This window comes from Prinia subflava, chromosome 1 (genome assembly GCF_021018805.1).
Source record: "Prinia subflava isolate CZ2003 ecotype Zambia chromosome 1, Cam_Psub_1.2, whole genome shotgun sequence".
Classification (NCBI taxonomy): Eukaryota; Metazoa; Chordata; class Aves; order Passeriformes; family Cisticolidae; genus Prinia; species Prinia subflava.
Window position 1 is genome coordinate 105,354,215 of NC_086247.1, and position 24,698 is coordinate 105,378,912.

At 37.9% G+C, this 24,698-nt stretch overlaps 1 protein-coding gene across 17 annotated transcripts in view; it reads left to right on the plus strand.

Annotated features, from left to right (window-relative positions):
- The window catches only part of ARPP21 (cAMP regulated phosphoprotein 21), a 195,953-nt gene that overhangs the window by 93,073 nt on the left and 78,182 nt on the right, over positions 1-24,698 (plus strand). For 11 of the 17 annotated variants that reach the window (XM_063406253.1, XM_063406248.1, XM_063406280.1 and 8 more), the window contains 8 exons: positions 1,156-1,355; positions 1,752-1,793; positions 2,187-2,222; positions 3,113-3,202; positions 7,220-7,364; positions 8,584-8,662; positions 9,980-10,039; positions 10,943-11,083. In XM_063406253.1, coding sequence (XP_063262323.1) covers positions 1,194-1,355; positions 1,752-1,793; positions 2,187-2,222; positions 3,113-3,202; positions 7,220-7,364; positions 8,584-8,662; positions 9,980-10,039; positions 10,943-11,083 — 755 coding nt within the window. In that variant the 5' untranslated portion in view covers positions 1,156-1,193. The remainder of the gene's footprint in view (positions 1-1,155; positions 1,356-1,751; positions 1,794-2,186; positions 2,223-3,112; positions 3,203-7,219; positions 7,365-8,583; positions 8,663-9,979; positions 10,040-10,942; positions 11,084-24,698) is intronic. The other 6 variants (XM_063406290.1, XM_063406298.1, XM_063406326.1 and 3 more) reach the window with 2 other exon arrangements.

Consider the following 24,698-nt stretch of genomic DNA (forward strand, 5'->3'; position numbering starts at 1 on the left):
GGCTTTAAAAAAAAAAAAGGTAAGTTATACTGGTTCGGTTGAACGTTTAATTTCAAACTGTAAAAAGAAAGATGGCAAAGTGTGGTTTTGCGTCATAGCTGCCGTTTCACTGTTGAGAAGTGGCAATGTGTTGCAAGAGACCCTTCTTGAAATAACTTTGTATTTCAAATACAGTTGTTTTCCGTGAAGATGCTTCTTAAGCCAAATGGATGGGGAAGGAAAAGTTAAATTATTCATGAGTCTCCTTTGACAATTGATCAGTGGGGGAGTTTTGAGGAGGGAGCTGGGGGCAGAGAAAGAGAGAGAAAAAAATAATAGGCTTTAACTCTGAAAAGCCTTTAAAGCTTCTGTACAACAACCCCATTATAAGCTGAGAGTCAATGCAGTTCAGTTTAGATTTCTTCATCAGAAGTACCTGCCAAAGACTTTTGTACAACTTCCCTAGTCCTGAAGAGTGACGTAGGTTTTGGGAAGACGTTTAAGGTTTTAATAACGGAGCTGTTGGTTTGATCCCTGAAAATGTTGACCCTGAGAGCTTTATTGCCAAATTTAAAGTTCATACTTATCTTGAATTATTACCTCTTTAAAAAAAGATAAATAAATTATAGTTGTAGTGAGCACCACGGCTTCTGCTATGCATAAAACCTACAACTGAATACTAAAACGATGTTGTTGCTCATGCTTGGTTTTTATTTCTGTTTGTTCGGCTATTATTTTTTATCAAAATAAAAGAAAACAAAAAAAGAAAAAAAGAAAATTAGAGGAGGGGAACATCAAGATGCCAGAGACCTAGAATGGGTGCTTTTTGCCTTGTACCATTGACCTTTGTGGTAGGGAATCCTTCACTGTCCCTGCCTGAACTTTGGCAGTCCTGGGGCTGGCCTGCGGAGTCACAGCACCTTACCTTAAATCTGCTGTCCACAAAGACTGTTCAAATCTGATCGTCTAGCCTGACACAGATCTGCTGTTACCCAGTATTGTTGATTTGGTGCATCTCTTCAGCTGGGACATACATACTCCTGAGGTGCACATTTGGGTTCGTTTATCAAAGAAACTAAAACTGGGAATTAAAAGAAAAAAAATAAATTTCACCCCCGATTTTTTTTTTTTTTTTTTGTGTGTGTGTGTTTGTGTCATGGTATCTTGACCTTTCAGGTCACCAAATCTTGTTATTTTAATTTCTGTCTGGAAGAATGTCTGAGCAAGGTAAATTGAACCAGGAGACAGCAGAGGAAGCTGCAAAAGAGCAGGAAACTGCCATCTCTGAAGACAACCCGGACAACTGTGTTCTTAATAAATCTGAAAGCTCAGAAATAGAAGAGGAGAAGCTCAGTGATTCCAAGACAGAGCTACAGGTAAGACCAGAATAGTGAATGGGCGTGTTAAATGTGTTACCGTTGCTTTTCCATTTCTGTGATTTCTTTCATTGCCTATACTTCCCCTATTTTTTCTTATGATTTTGAGACCATTTCTAGTTTTTTACTTCTTAAAATATTTATTTATTTATTTACTTTGGGTTCTTTTTATTTCACTATAAAATAAATACTGTTATTTGTTATACCTTTCAAGCTTTTTAGGCTGCTGTCCGTGTTGTTACTTTTTCTGAGAAGGTAATTTCTAGACATCTGTTTTAAAGCTTGGTGAGATATTTGACTGTTTTCCCTTTTTGGGGATTTAGAAAACTACCTTGATCTCATGAATTTACAGGTAATACTAACGAATAATTACTTAATGTGTGGTTTGGTTTGTAGGTGTTACTGCCAACAAAAAGTTGTTATGCAAAGCCTAAGAAGGTAATTTGATAAGAAGACTTTATCGGATGAGGGGTTTTTAATCCTTTTTGCTCAATCGAATAAAAAAAATAAAGGGGGAGACCACAGTTTAAGAGGAGTTTGGAGAGGGGGAGCATTTACTTAAGTATGCCTTTTCTTACATTTTTATTATATCCAAAATTACAGAACAGTGTTTTTTCTTGTTTGTATGTGTTTGTAAAATGAATAGAAAGGAGCAAAGATGATTCTTGGTTTTCCCTGCTTTCCAAACTGGGTTTGGGGAAGTTGCTTTTGCAGTGAGCAACTGATTTTAAAACATCAGTTAGAAGTTATTTTGTCTGTTTATTAGTAATGCTCCCATCATGCCCACTGTCCACTGAAGTGATAACTATTCTCTTTTTTTGCTATACCCAGAAACGAGGTACAAATCAGCAGAAAAAGAGATCCAAGGTAAGGGTCCATTTCTGTGTGGATTTGTATGCCACAATAGGATGAAGAATTTCAGTTAAAATGTCTGTCTGCAATCAAAATTGCATTCTTTCATCACTTGTCTGGTTGAGGTTTTTTGTTGCGTTGCGGGTTTTTTTCTTGCCTCCTATCCCATAGTCCTTTTACACAAAGGCAGAGAACTGCCTTCAGATATAATGTGTCAGGTTTCCCTTTATCTATCATAATTTTATGCTGCTGGGCTTGCTGTGTCCTTGTGTTAGACAGCATGTGTGCTTCTATGCACCACTGGAAAACGTTCACTCCTTTTGCTTTAGTAATTAATGTTTCTGTTGGAATTTGATTTTAATGGAATAATCTTGACATAAAGAAACAGAGATTGACTAGCTCCCTAAGGGGGATATGGGTAGGGGCAGGTGTGTGAAGGAGCTTCTAGAAACAAATAAAACCCTGAAAAACTTCTTTGAATTTTTCAAGTGCAGATCCGTAATACACACGCATTTTATTGTCCATGTTTCTTGGATATAATGCTACTAGAAGGAGGGGAGGGACTCCCAGAACAAACAAAAAGGACTCCAAACCAAATGACAAAAGGAACCCTTGAGTTTGTTAAATTACTTTCAGTACTAAACTATCTGTTCTCTGCTGTTACAATTTTTGGTGGAAGTGAATGAACTGTAGCTGAAGTGATAAAAACAAAAAGGAACCTACCACCTTCCCTATGTGGCAAATGTCTTGCTGCTTAGAATCCTTTTTTATCCATGTCCAAAGCCAAATGCATTTGTTTTGGACTGGGTGGTTAATAGTTATCTATTAACAAGCTGATGTAGGCAGCTTATGTATCTTGGGGTCAGTAGTAGTGTTTTCTGTTTTGTTGTCTGTCTCTTATTCAGTCAGGAGCTAAGGGAAAACTCGTGCGGAGTCTTGCTGTGTGTGAAGAGTCAACCCCTCGCCCAGGAGCAGAAAATCTTCATGACAACCAGGTACACTTGCCATCATTGCTGTTAGCTGCATGGTTGACCTCCATCTTCAGTTGCATGATTGTGTTACCTAATCGGGCATTTCACAATGTCTTCTTGGGGGAAAAATTACATCCGGCAATGAACGTGTTTTTATGGAGTTACTGGTTTAGCGTGAACTTTAATTTGAAATACCAGTTTTATACTATATCACAGGGTGTTGTTTGCTTTTTTTTCCAGACCCCCTGAAAATTTCAGCAAATGGAAAAGAATTCAAAAGAATTCAGATTCTAAAATTTAAAAAAATAGTAACAATCAAAAAGAATATAATTATGTTCTTTTATCTAAGGCTATCTCTTTTGAGGCTGCACCAAATACAGTTATGAATATGCTCTGATTGTCGTTTCTCTAAGACTTCATTTCATATTAGTGTCCCCTTTCACATAAAATTAAAAGGTCCTTCACTCTCTAAAATACCTTGGTAGTGCAAAGGATGCCTCCTACTGAGTGGCATTCATTTTTTTAAAATATTGGTGTAAATTAAACTATATCAAAAAGCGTGTATTTGAGTTTATCTGTACTAGTAGTGTTGTATTCCCAGCAGCTGGTAGAGTTCTGTCCTCTGCACTCCTCACCTCAGACAATAACGCTGGTGGCAGTCTTTGCAGACTAACTTCAAAAAGTACTCCAAAAAGCAAAAGTTAAGCCTCAATTACTCCTCTTTGCTTGCCTAGTGAGAGCAAGGCTTAAAAAAATCCCAGCTAACTAAAACCCAAAATATGATGAGCACTGCCTATAATTTATGTGCAACTGAAATCAGCCATCGAGAGAGCTTGAGTAAGTGGCTTCTTGTGAGCTTAGCACAAAAATAAAAAATGATATTTAAGTGTACTTCCTCACTGTTTCTATTGACTTGAAATGAAACAAATCTGTCTCTCCTGTTAGCTGATAAGTAAGGAGAGGTTTTTCTATTTTTTTTATTTTATTGAAAGACCAAAAACCAAGTTGTTTAGCAGCAGGACATGTTCTGCTGCTCTACAATGATGCTTATGCAGTAGATGGGCAGGTTATTTTATCAGTTGTTCTGTTGTAGGTAGACGCTTTCCGCTTGACTTGCATTACTCAAAATGCGTGGCTTTTGTTCCAATTTTGTTTGTATTTTCGATTGTTTAATGGAGAATGAAAAGGAGAAGAGTACAAAGAGATTGTATTAAGCACTGGTGGTAGTTTATAATGTACTGCACAGGACCTGTACTAAACTACAGAGGGACTGGCAGGTGTTGAGGCAAAATCCCTACCCCTTACACCAGGCCAGAGGAGGGGTTCCTGTTTCACACAGTCTTTGGTCTTACCTGACTGACCAGCCTCAACCAAGATTTCTTTGACCATCTTAAAATATTTAGGGGAGATGAAATGTCTCCCTTGACCCCAGCACATTTTCTAAGGAAGCAATTGGCTTGGTGTAGTTAATTTTATAAGAGTTGCCCTTTTGCTCTTGCTGACCTTTTACTTATGAATGTGGCTCAACTTTGCCATGGAAAGCTGGACGTGCAGGCTCCTCCTTGGGCTGGCTGAAGGATACAGGAAGTTTTTTGCCAACCAAATTGTTTTGCTTTCACTTCAGAGGAGAAGTAGCTTATTTTTGGTTTGTATTTTTTTTTAATGATTTTTTATTTTATCTTAATGGTTTATAAACCACAGGGAATTAATTATCAGAGAATGTACAGTACCTTGCCAGAACTACTGAGTATGGATTGTACTGCAGACTTGATGTTTGTACTTATATTTGAATACTTGCCTTCATTTTCCTGTATAAGGAAAAAACTTGTTTACCTGTATTACTTGATCTTGAGTGCTTATCCAATGGTTCACTATGTCCTTACTTAAAAGAAATGTTGCCTTTAATGTTATACTATAGACCAAGAAGTGTATTACTGCAATTTGAAAATCTATTTTGTTGTTCACTATACTTGTATCAATGTATTTATTAACACTGTATTTTATTATTGAGAAAAATAAATAAAAATCTAAGAAAATATACAGTAGCTTGCTTCCACGACTCTACAGCCCTTTTGTGTGTTTTTTCTAGTGCAAATACATCAGTATTATGTTACATGTAAAACAGTATTAACTGTATGTTCATATATGTGCTTTTCTGTAAAGTCTGTCATTTTCATAAGTGCATTTTTAAGAACCACTGTGAAGTTTAGGACTAACATCCTGGGAACAATGTGGCCAGTTACATTTTTCTCCTGTTGAAAAGCCAGCAGCACAATCACGCTGCTCTGGGCAGGGCAGGGAATCAAGTTATCCTTTGGGGTCATTTGACAATGGTTGATCCAAAGTTTGTTCTTTGAATGAGAAATCAAACTGCCACTTGAAGTGAAAGAAAGCAGGCACAGCATTAGTTCTCTGAGCACAACTGAGCAATTTAGGAAACAGTTCTCAATGTATCCTTACCTCAAATGACCAGGAATTCCCACTCTTTCCCTCTGTAGGCTCATATTTTGGGTAAGACTGTCAGCCAGAACTAACAGAAGTAGGGATTAAGGGTGGTAGGTCAGGTTAAATATTCGGTCCAGGTCTTTGTTTATCTTTTGCAATGCTTTTCATCTCAAGTCTTTTGTTCCACATTCAAATTTCTCAGAAGGTTAATAACGATTAAGCTGAGAAGTTATCAATTTCTGTCTTACTGTGGCATGTTTATGCTGATACCTTGTTTTGTTAGGATCTTGTCTTACATGTCTTGTGACGGCTGATTTGTAGTTCCTTAAAGAATTCAGAAACCTAAAATTTGTAATAATTACTGGAAACATCTTTTGAATTCATAATGGTTGCTTAAAAACACACCCCTTACTTTAAAGTTTTCTATTGATCTTTTGGTATGCTAGTATTTGAAAAATAGTAAAGAAAAGGAATTTACTAGCATTCAAGAAAGTCCGAAATTCTCAAGTATTGGTGAATTAGGTTTTCATTAACATGTCAAAAAATCATGAAGCGTGCAGGACTCTTCTATTAAAGAAAACTGCTTTACCAGGGAGTTTTGTGACAGCTTTCTTCAAATGTACTTTTTTCACACGACTTAAGCATAAAGATTTGTTTAATTTTTTTAGGAATGAAACACAGAAGTATGCTTCCTTCAGTTTTGTCCAACCAGATTAGGATTTCTTGAAATTCATATCTTATGCCATGGTAACTTAAAAAGAAAACAAATTGGTTTTTGTTAAAACAAAGCTAGTATAAAGTAATGTCTTGAGCAGAGAAAGCAAGTTCTTGAAAGAAAATTAGAAAATGCAAACCAGCTTGAATTCTCAGTTTTATTAACTTTTTAAAGCTGAAGCACGTTTCAAAGGGACTCATAGTGTCCAAAATACTAAAATTTGTGATACCTTAGAGAAGTTCACTTACTAAGACATCTTGGAAAAATCGCAGGGCACATTTCCCTCCTTTTGCAAAAGGTACACCTGCATATGTATACATCTGCATATGAATTACCTGATAAGTTAGTAAGCCCTCTTGTATACAGTGGAGTATAAAATTTGCTGGCACTCTTCTACTATTAGGGCCAGAAAACTCCATCTACCTGCACTTACATGTGCAAAACAATTCATATCAACCTGCAGACTTTCTAGTGAAAGGAAGTTTTATTTTTCAGGTATCTATCCATTGATCATCACTGAATACATGTAGTATTAAATTACAGAGTTAATTAAGAAAGGCCATATGAAATGTAGTTCATTCTTCTGAAAAGTCTTGAGGGAGAACTATTGAAGTGTAGAATAATATAGTCCCCTTAGTAGAGGTAGCCTAAATTTTATAATATTCAAAATATTAGAGAAGAAATACCTACTTACCACTGGAATTTGGCCTCTAAGATGTCATTCACCTGGCTAAATAATGCCATGTTTCAAATAGGAAAGAAATGTATCTGGCTTAAACTTTTCTAGCTACACATAGTTTAATACCAATATCTGCAGGGTGGAAGCCATGGGAAGCAGACTGAATCTGGCCCGTAATTTATCTATCTTTTTTCCTCAACAGGAATCAATCCAACTACAGCTTTCAAGTTTTCCTAGCTTGCAAGAAGAAGATAAATCTAGTAAAGATGACGCCGAGAAAGAAAAAGAGAAGGATAAAAATAAAGATAAAAATAGTGAAAAAAGCAAGATCAGAATGCTATCAAAAGGTGAACTTAAAAATATTTAAATTATTATAATTATCATTGTAGAAAGGGTTGTACATTTTTACCAGGATGCATTTCTTTATTTGCGTATATATACATAGCAGAAGTGTTTTCATACACTGAAAATCCAAAACCGAAAACGTATATGCATAAGAATGTTTTTCACACAAACATCAGGCTTTAAAGTGAAAGAGCTGTCCAAACTGAGCTCTTTTGTTAGATCTTCTTTAATATCAAATTGATCTTTAGAATGCTTAACAGTGTTGGTATAAATATATAAAAATATAAATATATGTGTGATTGCATAGTAAGTCTATATAGTGCATAAGACATTAATACTCTTTTGTCTAGATTAATGATACTATATTGGCATGTAACTTGTGCAGTATAGGCAGAGGGTAATCCTCTTGACTATTGCTTCTCTCTCATGGGGAGTTTATTTTAAAATGCTGTAAGGAAAATTTATCCATGACGTTTAACCTGCATTGCAATCTTCTGTTATCACCTACCAAGACTTCTGCATGAAAGATGTTTTATCTAAATTTGGTATGGCTTATTAAAATCTTTTTACTAATCCGTGGTATAATGCTGCATTGTAATCTCCCAAAAATAATCATTGCCTACCTGGGTGTGGATCTGCAGCTGGTGTGAGTTGTCATTTGGCTTCAATGGAGCTCTCTCAGTTCACGCCAACTTGAGGATCTGTGTGTACATTTGAGTCAGGAGATAATGCTGAAAAATTAATTCTGGCTACTGTCACACATCCCTATTACCTGCCTACTCCCAGGTGTCATTGGATTTCAGTCTTTTAATGCAAATGAAATTCCCACTGGCATGATTCCTCATTTGCTGAGTGTACAGCGTTTATTAAGTGACGCAGAGAGACATTGATGAATAAAACTTTTCTTTCCTAATTTTGAAATTTTTTTTATGGTTTAAAGGAAGAGCTTGGCAGGGTCTTGAATGGCATTGAAGTTTTCTGTGTTTTTAAATGACCAGCAGTTTCTGTCAGTGTTTAGTTTTGGTGATGTGTTCTCATTGGAGTTGTACAGAGGAACAATGAATGTCCACCTGATGCTTCAGAATGTGCATCTTTCTTGGCTGAACTCCAAATGAGTATGTTCTTTCAGATCATTGCTGGAAAATGGATTTTGATTTGTAGTATAGTTAATCGGAACTGTTGAAATGAAACAAATAAGTGGAGGCTGTTTTTATTTTTCAGATTGCAGTCAAGAGTACACAGACTCAACAGGCATAGATTTGCATGAGTTTCTCATTAACACATTAAAGAATAACCCCAGGTAGGTATTTCCTGCATTACAGCTGACATTCCTGAAATTATAGTTGCCAATCTTTGACTTCTTGTAACTGTACACTGTGTTTTATTTATTCTGGAGATGGTTGTGAAGGAAAATGTAAAGGAGGTAGGCAGTTAACTGAGAAAAATGCTATAAAAAGTCATCAACTTCTACTCCCCCATCCAGCCACCCATTGCTTAATTTCACTTTCAGTAACATCTGGTCTTTTTCCTTACCTTCTTTTACATGGCTCTGCGTGGTGATCACAATAATATAACTGTTGTAGTTGGAGATTTGTATATGAATATAAAGTGGCTTTCTTCTAGCAATGCTGCACACAATTAAAATCCTGTGCTCAGTGCCAAATTCTGCTCTCAGTATTCCCATAGTTTTCATTTGGAGCCACAAGCCCATCTGATCATTAAATTTGCCTCTGAACATTCAAGGAAAGATCTGTAACATTTTTATACATTGTAATTTTCAATGCTCATTTCAGTTGGATGTGTTAAATAGGTACCATGTAATTTTTCAATTATTCCCAGGAGATCTGGGAAAAATTTGGTACCTAACAGCTTGCAAAACCCCTTGTACAGATGGTGCAAGGTCCTTCAGTTGCTTTATCTGTGCAAAATGAGAAAGTTCAAAAGAGCTAAGTAATGGTGGGACTCTGTCCAGCTTAGAAATGTGTGGAAATGCACTGGAGAATTTTTGAATGTTTTTGACAAAGAAGGAGAGGGAAAAGGAACATCTGAGACATTCCAGTGAAAACCAGAGCATTTTGCCTGAGAAATATTGTGGCATTGCCTTCTGGGAACCATGGTTCAAAGGTGGTGTTCTCCATTGTGCTCTCTAACTAGATTAGATGTGTCCATCTTTCTTGCAGCAAATCAGTGCCTTGTGGAAGATATGTCTTAGGAAAAGTGTTGAAAATTTCTGTGGGTAGCAGCTCTTCTTGTGAAAGATCCAGCTTAGGTGGAAATCTAATTTTCCATCAAAAAAGGGTGAAAAAAGACCGAATCTATCCATAGCAGTGAGGGAGTCTTTCTAGGCAGCGCATTGATTGCAGCCTGTTGTGGCTGGAAGCGCTCTCAGACCATAGCTGAGCTCTTAGAAGGGTGGAATCTGTATGTCAGTGAAGGTACAGAAAAGCAGGCTTTATTCTTTTGCAGATGATCCTGGGTGAAAAAAGCATGTTTCATTTTTAATCAAGATGACTGACAACGCTTGCAAAATAGCCCTACAAACATTGTTATATGAATGCTTTCCTCTAAAATGTCTACTCATGGTTGATGTGCAAATCCTTACATTTCTTTTTGACAGGGACAGAATGATACTCTTGAAAATGGAACAGGAAATTATTGATTTTATTAGTGACAACAAGTAAGTTGAGTTCCACGCTTGGTTTATGGAGTCACGTGCGTGTGTTGCAGCGAGTGGTGTCTGAGGGATACATTCATACGGCCATAGTGCTCCTGAGGGCTGTTACTGCCACACTGCAAGAGCAGGCTTCTATTTCCTGCCACATGGTGGGACTGCTTAAAATAAAGTAGATGTAAATGAAAACCTCTTGCTTTTCATTGTGTTGTAATCGTAGTGGCTCTGCTCATCTAGATCCAAAAATATAATTAAAGCTTTTAGTGTAGAGCATAATAAAATACGTTATCTCGTGGCTTTTCGTTTGTGCTGTGTTATTCTAATGCTTTGGAAAATAAAGCTGAACTTAGGTGGAGGGATTCTTGCTGCTACGTGGTCTGTATAATAAAATATTCCTGCAGCTTTAAAAATAGTCAAAATAGCAGCAGAGGAAAAAATTATGCTGACAGAAAATAACCATTTTGTCAGTAATAGAGGAAAAAAGGAGTGTTTGCCGAACTGGATCTTTCCAGAATTGCCCTGCATCTGACCTTTGGGAGAAAGGCAGAAAGCTGTTGTCAGTGTCTCAGCAAATCTGTAGGATTGGTTGTGCAGGGAACGTGAGTGCTTGTGGGGGATTGGGGGATGAGTTCTTCCCAACACACACAATTCTGACTAGGTACCATGAAGCATGAGATTTGTTTGTCCCAATGTTGCACATGGAAATGTACATATTAGAAAATCTAAATTTAATTCCTTTTTTCTTTTCTTTCAGCCTTTCTGTAGCAAAAATTTATATGTAAATGCGTAACAGAGAAGTTTTCAGTGAGATTTCTGTCCACTGAATTGTCAAATGTGTTCCTGTTTTCATTTGTTTATAGCCTAGAGGGAGATGCAATTATCAATGCTATGTGTTTCCTTTGTTTCTAGTAATCACTATAAAAAGTTCCCTCAGATGTCATCATATCAGAGGATGCTAGTGCACAGAGTGGCAGCTTATTTTGGAATGGATCACAATGTGGATCAGACTGGAAAATCTGTAATTATCAACAAGACCAGCAATACAAGAATGTAAGTAACAAGACTGTTGTGTTTTTCCTTGTTCCCTTCTCAAGACAGGAACTGGTTTGTACCATGACTGCGTGGTGTAATTTTTTTATATATATAAATTTTTATTTGCTTTTGTAGCAGGAGTGCTGTTTATTGTTTTCTAGGTTGGGGTGGGAGGACAGGGCTCTCACGGTGAATTTTCTAAGGCTATAAAGATACATGAGGAGAAATCAACCTAACTGGTCTCTCAAGAAAGCACGGTATCTTGGAATGTTACTTTTCCAGATTCCTTAGTGCCACCACTTTGCTACAGAAGTGAGCTGTTGCTTTGCAAGTCACCTGATACCATACAGCTACATCCTAAACAGCCCAAACATATTTGGAAGACTGCCTCTTTCCCTGTTCTGGCTCTGCCTGCTTCAAGAGTCATTTCTGCCCAGCCTGATTATTTAGGATTTGGTTTCTCTCCACCACCTGCTGCCATTCATTCCCTTTTCTTCTCCTCCTGTCTTGGTTCCACTTTATTTTCCCTTCAAATCTCACTGTTTGACTACAGTGTTTCTGTGAAATGCAAATTCCTTCTGATGGTTCAAATGCATTGCAAAATTCCTGGCAGGTTTAAGCCTGTGCTTCTCCATGAACTGGTTAAAGCTGTTTAAGTTAAAACTGTATAAAGCTAACCAAAACTCGATGCGAGCTGCGGTAATGTGTCCATGCCTAATCACCATCACTTTTCCTGCCAAGTGCCAAGTGTATTAAACATAGCCTTCCTCTCCTATAAAACTACATTATGAAGAGGAAGTAATTACAGCTGGGTAATGAAGTTTTGGTATCTGGTATTGGAACAGGAAAGCCCCATTTGAAAATTGTGTACTTCCTGTATTCAATTAGTAGGAGAAATCTAAACATTTGTTTCATTTATATATCCAGTAGGTAGGTGATTTATTTGTATCCAGTTGCAGAGAGCATTTTTTTAATGTTATTAGCTTCTCCTGTAGAAGGGTGGAAGCACTTGGAATGCTGCTGTGCAGGGCTGGGAGTTGGACTCAGTGATCCTCATGAGTCCCTTCCAACTCAGCTTATTCTGTGATTTTGTGACTACTTAATTTTGCAAGATCAATACATGTTGGTATTTGCTATTTCACTGAGTCCTAAAAGTCTTCTATGTAAACATAGTAAATTTAAGATAATGGGCAATTTATTTTAGATCCTTTTCCTGGGCTGTCCCTGAGATACTTGGACATACTTGGAAACAGCACTTGGGCATTAATGTTTTTAAAGGTTTGAGTAAAGCATGTACTAACAGTTTGATCTTCAGGAGAATTACAGTAGCTCAATAAAACACTCATGCTGCAAAGGCTTAGCCTTAGGGTCTGATAAATACCTGCCCCCTGCAAAGGTTGTCTTCGGTTTTGAATAAGGAAAAGCTTGGTATGCAGCAATCTGGTGTTCAGTTTTGAGCTGAAAATGAGTTCACTCTTAAACAAAGCACAGTCAATCATATTTGAATGCTCTTTAAGCATTCTTCTCTGTTTTATAGTCCTCCCTTTTCCCTTCACATCTGTGTCACTGGTGTACTGCACCAACTGCTGCAGATTTTTCCTCACAGCATTGCCTTCTCCCGGTTGACTTGTTAATAGAATAATACTAACACATTAATATCTGTAAATGCCTTGCTGTGTTGTGTGGCTTTCATCTCAGAGATGGGTAGCACGGGAAGCACTGTTGGAAATGCTTACGTGGTGCTTCTGGAGAGGACATTGAAGCCTTCTTCAACAGTCAGAGCTTTATCTGAGTGCCCTGGTGAAACTGTGGCTTCATGCATGGTGGGAGCGAGCAAGCAAGGCTATTCGCTAGGCATGAACTGCCCTTCTTGCAAGCTCAGCAGGCAGGATGCTGTAGGGATGTAACAGATCAAATGGCCTTCTTAGCTGTGGTCTTGCAGACTGGAGGTGAGGCCATTAAAAATTGGTGCTGACACCATTCCTGTCTAGGTATTCCAGAAATAAATACAGGGCTTTGCCCCTCTGTTGACTGTAAGTACAGCTGTTTTGTAGGCACCACACAAGCCTCAAGCTGCTGATTTCTTCCCTCTTCAGTGATTTGGTGGTAGGTAACTGGATTATATGAAGCTCGTATTGCCTTGTGGTTCTTCCAGTGTGTTATTTACATTATTATGATATTACCATAAAATAAAGCTTTTGTGAAGTGGCTGTTTCTTTTCATAACTGGAGGAGATGGCATTTTTTTTTTAAATGTCCCTGGCTCTGACAGAAAATAGTTTGTTATTATATAGCATGAATAAGGGCTGATGAGATTTTATTATCCTCAGCAAATACTGTGTAAGTTCCACATCTGAAAGCGTCCAATGTGATTTCATACGTTCTGCATTTCACTGCTCTCAGAGGAGACAGTTTTTTGTGCAATTTCAAATCAACACCAAACACTGGGAATGTGTTGACTCTATTAATTACTTCTTGGACAGTGTCCAGGATACCGGAGAATCTGAAGAGCATCTGAAACGCTGTTCAACGTGGTTATGTTGTGCTGTAAGCCTAAGCCTTGATAGCTTTATGTGACTTTATGGAGAGGCCCCACAGCCAGATGTTCTGAAGATTTGCATTGTGGCAATAATTACCTCTTTATGGCATGTTGTTTCTAAACAACTTTAGCGACTGCTGTGGAGAGAGAAGAATATTCTTGCATACTCAGGAATTCATAAATTCTGCACTGGCTGTGACTTCTATGTATGTGTGCTTGTTTGAGAGGAGCGTATGATTCTGCAGTGTTGCCCTGTGGGCTTGAATGAGCACCTTGTGTTTATTTCTTCGGCTGAGAGAGGGTTCATGTCACATCTCTGCTCCTGTTTGTGGGTGATGAGTTCTTCCCTGGCTCCAGGCAGTGAGGTGCATTTATCCTGTTCAGCAGAGACCTCCCGTGCTTGCTGCCTGCAGGTGCTTGGAAGTACAAGTGTCAAAGGAGTTAATGATGCTGGGATGAAAGGGCTGGTTGGAAAATTCTGATATCAACAACGTTCCTCACGGGTGCCTGGTGAAGGACTAGTGTGTGTCAGTCAGGGGACGAGCATGTGAATGGAGCAGACCGGGGCATTTCTGTGCTTTCAGCAATTGGCTGTCCTAGGGCAATGTGGATCCCCTTTTATGTACCCGTGCCTGCAAAGTACCTACTTCACAGAGGTTTGGAATATGACAAAGTGTTTCTTGAAGAAGTAGCTGCGAGGAGGGCTGCGACTTCTCTGTTCGTCCACGCTACCTTACATAGAGGGGGGAAAAAAGGTGTTAAAAAATTCAACAGGATCTGAATCTCTGGGAGTGCAATCCTGCAGCTTTCATGAGCTCTGAGTGAGGTCTCTCTTAAGAGTACAGTCAGACAATAATGGTAATTTTTCAGACTGAAGAGTATTTGTAATGAAGAGCTTACTCTAAGAATCTAAGATGCCTTTTATTTTCTTTAATTTCATTGGAATATGAGCAAGGCCTGCTGTTTTCAAAGCTTTTTTTTTTAAGAAATGAAATTTTAAAAGACAGTGAGGACCTCAACCACCTGTTTGTTGACCTTAATAAAGTTAAGTCTCTGTACTCTAGCTCTCATTAAAGAATAGTGGATTTTAATAACAAATTTTATTTTCATATGATTTTTGAAATTAAAAGTCCTTACAAAGTCCTGCCTAACTAAATAGTTCAATTTTTGAAATCTTACTCTCAGCAGTATACATGAGAAAAATTGATTAGAAGATGAAGGAGGATTTTGTTCTTATTTTGTTTCTATAGTCAAAGAGCTCAAAGACTACTTAAAATGGGAAGTCTGCCTTGCTCAGTATGAAACTTCTCTTGTGTCACCATTCTAATTTATATTTGTCTGTCATCTGTGTCTGCCTGTCATCTATCTAAAGATACACAGAAATGTATGGGGAACTTAAGACAGTGAAATACGATATAAAGAGAAGTTTGGAGTTCAGGCAATATGTTATACAGGGCATTCCTTTTTGGAGCCAATAAATGTGTACATGCCACTGTCTGTTCTGCATATTCCTCATAATTCCTATCAAACAAGTGGAAGTACTTCAGGGTTTTTTGCAGAACTGTTCCTATTGTGAGATATATCAGTTCAATCAGATTCATTGATTTGGTTATCTGTAGCTAGGTGGAGGAGTGTAGGGGAAACATGTTTGGTGTGCTTGGTAAATTGAAAGGGTTTTCATTTGGTTGAGATCAACAGCCATGTGACAAGCATGTCTGTACCACAGCCCACACATGCATTCATGTACTTTTTAATATAAAAATGAGTGGCAGGGCTCATCAAAACTGAGAAGGTAGGATGCTTATGATATATAATGCTGTGTTTATACATTTTCATATATTCTGAGGGTGTAACATAGCTATTATGAACTTCATACCAGTTCTCACATCCTCAGTTCTGACTATTTTATTTTTCAGCAGCATTGTGAGTTATGATCCTTGTGATGCATGGGTTTCTTCCTACTCTGTTAATATTATGCTGGCTCAGTTGGAAGGTGTTTTGGTGCCCTTGAGATGCTTCAAAAACTTGAGGCAATATTAAGCTGTTATGTGCATTACAGGGGTTCCTTATCATCTAGAAATAAACTGTATCAGCAGAAGGAGACATAATGTTGAAGTTGTACACTGAATAACCTGCAAGGCTTTTGTAGTTTGGTATACAATCTATGTTATTCTGCCTCCTCTGTGTAAGAGTGGTTTGAATCAAAAGCAAAGAAGAAAAGCTCTCTTTGGGTTTCTATTGTGTATTCACTGAATGATCTTGGTGAAGATAACAGCTGTATTAGTAGAGGTGCTCTGTGACAATTTCACCATCTTGAGAGTCTGAACTTTTGTGTGGGATCCTACAGGCATGTCAGTAAAATGGCATTCACTGAACATGGCAATTTCAACGAAGAATAGATTCTAGAATTTCTTTTACCTGAGGCTGAAGTTCCAAGAAGACTTCCTTGAGATACCAAATGTTACAGCCTTTGGAGCATGCAGTAAAGTATGCCTTTTTCCCTTGACTGAATAAGGTATTCAGTGTAAGTGACTTTAATTTCTTCAGGCCATTGTTTGCATGGGACGTTAGTGATATGGGAGTGGTGACAAATGTATACCTGAATGCAAATACCTTTTCAGTCAAAGCAATTTAATATTTGCCAGAGCATTTGAAGAGCAGTTTTGTTACCCTCCCTGTTGTAAACCAGAACAGCTACCTTGCAAATGGTTTGCTTCATGGTGTTATTCCCATCTGCATTTAAGCACCTTATGCTATTCTTAATTATCATGTATGCACCAAGAGGAATGATCTCAAGAGAGCAGGATTGCATGAAAACGTACACGAACACCATTATTTCTGGTTTTATTATTTTCATTGGAGTCTGGCCTTTTTTTTTTCCTTCAGTGAACTGTGGAGTAAGAGGACCTCTGTCTCCTCTTGTAATTACCTCTTTTTTCCATCTTTGCTACAGAACGGTTATCCTTGGCTACTAAGAAATAAGCAGAAACTGGAGATACCCAGGTGTCCCCTCTGGTTTAAAATTTCTGTTGCTCAGTTGGTATTACGACATTCTCTGCTACAAATGTGTAAAGAAATAAAAGGGTGCATAGATGTATGCAACTAAAAGAAGAAACCCTGTAGCTGAGAAATAACACTGTAATTGGCTGACACATTTTGGTTTAAGATGAACTAACGTGTTTTCTGACTAATAATTTAGTAAGAACATCAATAAAAGAATAAGGCATAATAAAAACCTTGAGGTTATGTAGCTACATTGCAGCATGTAGAATTTCAGTAACAGATTGCATTGGTTTTCACAGATTTTACATTTTTTCATAAAAAAATAATCTGTTTACTTCAATTGGTGATTCAATTATTAACATGATCAGAGAAAAACTTAATGTCTGTTTTGTTAATGATAGTTGAATTAGGATGGCCTTTTATTTTCCACAAGAATTCTGTCATTTTAGTCATATTTCTCTTTTACAGGAAAGATACAGATGAAAAAACATAGATGCATGGTACAGTTGAAATTGAGTTGAAGTTGACCCTTAAATACTGGCTTCATTCTTTCTTCAGTGTAAGCTGTATACTGGACCCATAAGAAATTACTTATTCTGTAAATGAGATGTTAGGGTTAATGAACCGGTTTTAATAGCTCCCATATTAAATTTCAATATAATGTAATTTATTTAGACTAAATTGTTTATAATGAAGGTGGACATGTGCTTTTTACAGCTGTTCCATACTGTGATGAAATAGCAGTTAAGTGTTAATCAGAAGATATCTATGGTATTTCTTTTTCTGTTTTTTTTCTTTTAATCTTTTTAATCCACACCACTTAATAGTATAAATTTAAATGTGGAAGGTTACTGTCACCTGCTCTGTGTGGGTAGATGGAAAGTTGCCCAGGAGGAGAGTGCTATGGAATAGCAAGTAGGTAATTTGGTTGAAGGAAGAGCTTTCTTGCATGAGTAATTAATCCTTGTGCTCGTTCAAGCTGTAGTAAGAAAGTGCTCATTAATCAAGATGCTGTTTGGTCACTTACACTTTCATATCAGTGGGGAGAGATCTGGAAATCTGAGATGACGCCTGTGCTTTCCTCAGAGGTAACAGTGCATCGATAGTAGGTGAAATAATGGTTTTATATTGGAGCATTTCAGAAATAAGGTGTTGAAATTTGAGCAAATAAATTTTAGGGGAGGTTTATATTGGTTACATAATTGCCTTTTGCTCTTCTGTAACCTACCTCATTTTTAGCACAGGAAATAGGACTCATAGAAATATAGAAAGTATTATGAGTTTTGAGAAGTCTTTGTCCATTGTTTCGGCTTGCTGCTTCCAGGGTAGCCTTGTGAAACTGTCTCTGACAGTTTATTAAAAACAGGCCTTCTTCTTCAAGCCAGTGATTGTTCAGAGTATGCCTTCTGATCTATGAGTCTTCCTGCTAGAGATGGCAAAAATGTTCGTGGCATGAAGCAGAAGTCAGAACAAGAATTTGTTGTGGTATTCATGTGTGTATGTGAGGCATTTCAAGAAGACTGATAGCTTCTTTGTTAGCCTGCTGGTTTTTGGTGAACCATCTTCAAATCTTCAGTAGTCTTCAAGTCTTGAGTTTGCTCCCTTTTTCTCTCTTTCTTACATGTTAATTTTTGATCTTCTGAAATAGAAAAGTGTAATTTTAAATAGATCACAGCAGTTATGCAACACTGTAATTTTCAGCCACTTACAGAATATGCCACATCCTTAAAATCAGATATTAATGAATTCCATAATAAACTATGTTACCACTTTTGAGCCTCTATTAGCTGGAAATAAATTTGCACTGTGAAAGATGTTCAGTCTCAATAGACACCCTGAATATCAAGAATTAAATCCAACTGGGGAGAGAGCAGCAGAAGCAGGTCCCTCAGTAAAGAAATAATCTTAGTTTGATCGCAGGAGGACAGCAGAGCATTTTGGAGCTCCTAAAACAGTCCCTGCCTGAGAGAGGACATCGTGCTTCTGCCCCATCTATCAGAAGAGCTGGTATTTGCATGTGCCCTTGGCCTGCAGGCTTCTCCCCTGTGTTCAAAGCCTGTGTTCTGGCCCAAGGATACTGGGCAAAATACTGAAGTTTGTACTCAAGCAGATGCTCAGGGAGCCAAGAGGTACTGTTTTTGCATCCATGTTTTAAAGCAGGAGGGTTTTCTGGAAATAAGTTTTAGGAAAGCTTGTGAGGGTCGTAAGCTGTGCGATGATGCCTCAACATTAGATCGGGGTTTTAAGTACTGTGTCTTTGAAATCCCTCAGGATCTGGCCCTCTGCTTGGTCCACACACAGCATAATTTAGCATGAAAAAGATTCCTGTAGCATCTTGATGGATAGGCAAAGGTGACTAATAAAACCTCATAGTCACTGAAGGAAAAATACTTCCGTGAAGCATTCCTGCCTCTTTTTTTCAGTTCTGACAGACTCATTTGCAACCCCAATTAGAGGGAAAGAATGCCTATGAAAATAACTTGTGATTTTCCATATTCATGTTTAATAATTGCTGAATGTGTTTAGAGGCCAGCTGCTGTTCGGAAAAAAATGATATTATTTTTTACTGGGGAAAATATAGCATTTGGTTTTTCAGATTTTTCCCCCTGTGCTACAGAGAAGGCAGCACCATGAAGAACTGTCTTGTACAGGATTGATTTTTCTTTTATAGCTTTTAATGTGCTTTTACCATGATAACAGAAGTTCTTAGTGACTCATATGATAAAAGCAGCAATCTGTTAATGAGGCATTTACCTTCAAATGCTTGCAATGCCATCTTGAGTGGTTTTAAGTATTAAGTTGTGATAATATAACTGCACTGTACTTTAACGATTATCTATATTTAAATTCCCATTCTAGCTTTTTCAAACCATCTTTTAGCATCCATCAGCCCCTAAATACATGAAACATATTTGAAGGGTGTAATTTCAGGCCCTCATTCTTGAAAAATGTTGTTCTGATAGAATTTAATCCACTAATTTAAACTGATGGGCTGGAATTCTGCCTTTTTCACTGAGCTGGGTGATGAACCTTTTGACAGTGATGATATTTGCTTCCAAGTTCTGTAAATTCTCCAGCTCTCAGAATACGTTCCTTTGCCTCCAGGAACAAAACAGGCATTTGTACTGTAGATAATAGAATTTTCTCAAGGTGTAAAGCCAAGAGACAGTAATGCTTGCATAGTTTTACTAGGGTAGTAATGCAGAACCCTAGGAGAGCCTTCAGCCTAAAACCAAACAAACACACAGCGGGCAGATACAGCAGATACTCACAAACTAGAACAGCAGGAAAGGCCGCCCTACTGTGCCACAGCATGCCTTCGAAATAGAGGCCAATGTGATGCTGGACTGAGCAATCAGTTTAATTAAAGACAAGTGTAAATAGCAAGAAAACACTGTTGAACCATCAGAGCACCTGCGTAAGAGTGCCCCAAATCTTCACAACTTCTTTGAATCCTGTCTGCAGCAGCAGCTCCCTCCAGCTCTTGCTACTCCGTGGCTCTCCTCATGACACTCTTCTGTAGGATCATTTTGTCAGCTATTCATTTTGTTTGCCAGATGGTGATTCTGAGAGTGCCCCAGGTGGTGGTTTTCCCATTCCTAGCCACATGCCCCTACCTCTTGTTTGTTTCTTGTTGCCATTCATTCAGGAGAGGAATATTAACAGGTTGTCCCTTGTAATATGCACTAAATGAACATTGCACTGCAAATGCAAAGTTCAATTTTTTGGGCTCCTGCCCATCCCAGTGATCTCCCTGTTTGAACTTGCATTCCTGTGTGGAGTTCTTTCAGGCAGCTGCTTGGCTATTACCTGTGAGGCTTTTTCAGATGACATACACTAAGTGCTTGCTAGATTTTTTTAACTGCATCAGGCACTGTAATGGCAAACTCATCTTTTCCACACATGGTGAGGCTGCTGATTCTTTTCAAAGGCATCTTGCAACAGCCTGTGTGCTGTGGGACTGTGAGAAACATATGCCTCATAATAAAGATTTATGGGCTGTACAGAAGTCAGCCCTGACAATACCAGACTGTTTGTGAGCTGTGCTGATGCAGTGACTAAGTCTACAGAATTGTAACATTCAAAGCTCATGCTTGTCTCTTTCCATTTGTCCTTTTGGTGTGGAGTCTGTGCTTCCTGACTATTAGACAGTTATTTCAGAGTTAATTAACTTATTTTAAATGAGTGCAGGTTTCCCCCCTCCCCCCCAGTATTTAATTTCTTATCTCCTGTGCAAATAGAGGTCTATGAAACTGCATTAGTTTGCTTGGCAGACTCAAGGAAATGCCCTGCTCCTTAGTCTGTGTATCATAATAGCTATTACCATTCAGCAAAATGTTTCTAAAATCTGTGACTTGATTAAACAGTGAATACCTGGTTAAGGTAGTTAGGGCTTAGGGTTTTTTCATTACTACTTAAAAGGGCTGACTGAGAATCAAAAGCCTTAAATGAGCATGTAATGGGGAATTCTCCTCAAAGCATCCATGTAAAAAATATGGCTAAAGGGATGAACTCTGTTTTCTGTCATCCAGAGATAAATTGAGAGGAACTCTACTGAAGTGAATGGAAGTAGCTCACATTAAAATCACTATAATGATAGAAGAGAAAAAAAATCATCTAATGCCATCAGAAAGCTTCTTTTATTTTTTTGCTTCCTGACACACAGAAATACTTTGTTGCTTACTCCTGCTTTACCATTTCCAAAATACAAACTTAATTGTAAGGAACAATTAAGGAAAGGAAATAAGGAACAAGTCAAGAAAAGTGCTTTGGGACCTTGCTTAAGTAAGGATTGCCCATAGCTTTTAAGGAACTATAACATCAGAAAGGAAAATGGTTAACTTATAAAAGAAAGAGCAGACACAAAAAACATCTAACAGGTACTGATGGAGGTTTGTTCTGCTATGGCTTTGTCACTGTAATTGATTCAGTGTTTCACAAAATAACAGCATGTTTAAGGATGGAAGAATTCTGGAAGTTGTCCAATTCCTGGTCAAGCAGCACTGCCTGGGTGCAGTTGCCCAAGACCATGTCCATGACCATTCCTAGGATGGAGACTCCAGCAACAGTTTGGGCATCCTGTGACAGTGTTTGGTCACCCTCACAATGAAATAATTCCAAGCACAGAAATAGGAAACTTCATCCTTATCTAGAAGTGACCATTACAGTATTCTGCCAACACAAAAATGAGGGTGAAAGATTTGATATGATCATTGGCTGCCTGGGAAGGAGCATAGCCACAAGGAAGGGGGGCACAGTATTGCCCTGAGACTTTACCTGGGTACTCTCCCCAGGTCTGGGCATGATATTGTACATAACTATGTAGAAGTGCTCCTGAGCTAGGGAAAAGCTCTGGATTGTAGGATTAGTGATGCCTGTTACATACTGTGTCTGGCCTTTGGTTAAACTGATCACTTGACAAAAAGTGATCTCTTTTTATAGTGGGTGAAAAAAAAAGATTAGGAAATGGTCTTAAAGTGATGGAGACAGACTTTGCAGATGTTCACAGGTGTTCAGAGAGTTTTGGGCATCTTTTAATGGTGAAATGTTTGGGTGCTGCAGGACACCTACTGCAGTTTGCTACACGGAGATATCCTGCTGGCACTTACCTGAATATCATGGTGCTACCTTTCTGGGCAGGATGGAGAGGACAGGCTGTCTTGGCTGTTCAAAGGGCCTGTGCTTTCTGGTAGATCTGGCAGGGAGAAGGGCACTGTGCAGCTGCCTGAGGATACACTGAGTTACTCTCAGGTCCAGTCTCTGTTAAACATTTGTAAGTGCCTGATCAAAAGCTTTACAGGGAAGGAAGAAATCTGTTCCACATTTTGTTCAGAACTGCATTGCCAGAAAGGTGATTAAGGTACCTGACAACTGTTAGGAAATATGAAATGCACTCATATGCGATTGTGGTCTTGTGAACTTGCATTTTCAGAGCACAGATGTTTTGCTTCCACCCATATCGTCAAGCAATAAAAATTTGAATGATCAAAAGGTTATATTAGATAAAACCAAAACAAAAAAAACCCACACCAGACTTTACATCTTTTCCCCCCTCCCTTTGTGTTGGTTTCTGAGCCTTTAAGGTATAACTGGGTATACTTGATTTTCTCAGTAGAGTCCTCAAATTGCAAAAATCCTATTGATTTGAACGGTACTTCCTCCTTAAACTTCTGCCTCTGGACTAGTAGGCTTTGAGATTCTCAAGTGATACATTGATTCCATGGAGGGTAAATGAAATACTGAATGGGCTTAATTAAATCTTGTCATACAGGTAGACAGCATTGCTTGTAGGCAAATATTTGTACGTCTTTTTTCTTGCACATGGCTCTTAACAAGTAAATGCGTGTAGTGTTATCCATGGTCAACCCACCAGTATAGCACAAGTATTGTAGGTTGTTTTGTATGTGATTTCTAATTTTTTGGAAGATCCCTAAATACCGAAGAGTACTTGAGTTAGTGATAATGCCTTCAGAAGTTCTCAGTGTTTCTTTAAAAAGGCTGTGCAAGTCCCATTTTTAAAATTACGCAAGTTTTTTTAAGATTTGAAGACATAATTTAAGTATCCAGTGTTGTAACAGTGAAGAAGTTCCTGATTTTTTAATGGGTTTGTAGTGATAATAATAATTGTAAATCTTGCTTTGACTTCAGTAGGAACTTAATTCATGCCATACTAAAAATAATCTTGATAAATTCACTCCCTCACATGCACAAACACAATCTGATCTATTGTGCTGACCACAGTGGCAGTATCAGCTAAAAAAAACTCAAAAGAGTAAACATGATTGTTACTAATTTAAGACTCATATGAAATTAGTTCACTGCATCTGCTGTATTTTTGTAATTATATACTGTTAGTATATTGACACTACACTACACCTTATACAAAATTGTGCATTATTTTCTTCATTTTTAAGCAGTCGATTCACCTGCAAATTCATAAACGAATGTAACAGATCTCCCCAGAATAACCACAATGTCTGTGGTTCCTTACAGTGAATGCATTGTGCTGTTACAGGGAACTTTAAAGCTGGGAATGTGGAGTTTACACTGGCTTCCATCAGTGGAACAGACCCAAACCTTTTCAGAGTCTACCTATTCTCTACCCGAGTGATTCAGAACATTTGGTTTCACTGACTAGTTTTAAACATTGTTTGCCATCTGTATCTTACTAATAATTTATTTTTGCAATAGGTGTTAAAAAAGAAAATGCAGTAGACAGTATTAAAGAGAAAACCACAAGCACATGTGAATATCTTCTGTAAAATAGTTAGCCTACGTTTCTTTGTACTGGTGATTTTCAGTGTTTGAGGGAGGCCTGCAGGTTGATGTGCCTGAAGACACTTGTTGGTGTGGTATCCTAAATCTCCCATGACAGTCTTCCCTCATTAGCTCAGTTGGTTAGAGCATGGTGCTGATATCACTGAGGTTCTGTGCGTCCCTGTGAACTGAGCTGGTCGTGCTCTCTGCCACCCTGCTGGTGACAGTGGCCCAGAGCTGCAGGGATGGCTGGGAGGGGTGGACATTCTCATAGTGCTGAAGGTACCCTGCACATCTGCAGAGTCTCTTGCCCATGCAAACTTCTTTTCACAACTGGAGGTTGATCACCTACTGGGCTTGTAGATTAATTTTGTTAACAAGCACATACTGCATCATTAATTTTGACTTGTGATTTGATCTTACACTTTTTCCTTTTCTTTTATGAAAAATAGAAACATTTTATAAATAGTAAATGAAATTAAAATGGGATTTAAAATGTAAAATAATGCTGTGAAGTATGAAAATCATGGTATTGTTTAAATAAATTAGTAATTAAAGGATATATCTTTTCAAAAATTTTTCAAGCTTTCTCTATTTTTTTTCTCTCAAATGACTTTTTCATCTGAATTTTAAAATGTAATTAATTTATTTTTCTATGCATGTAGTTTATTAGATGCTCAGTAGATAGTTTACAGCTCTAAATTTTACACTGATGGTGCAAATACAGAAATTTTGTTTGTGCTTTGGGATGTAAACCCAGAAAAACAATTCTCAGATAGTCCTGTGAAAGCACAATGTTTGAGTGAATGAATTTTCATTTCTGGCTTTGCAAGCA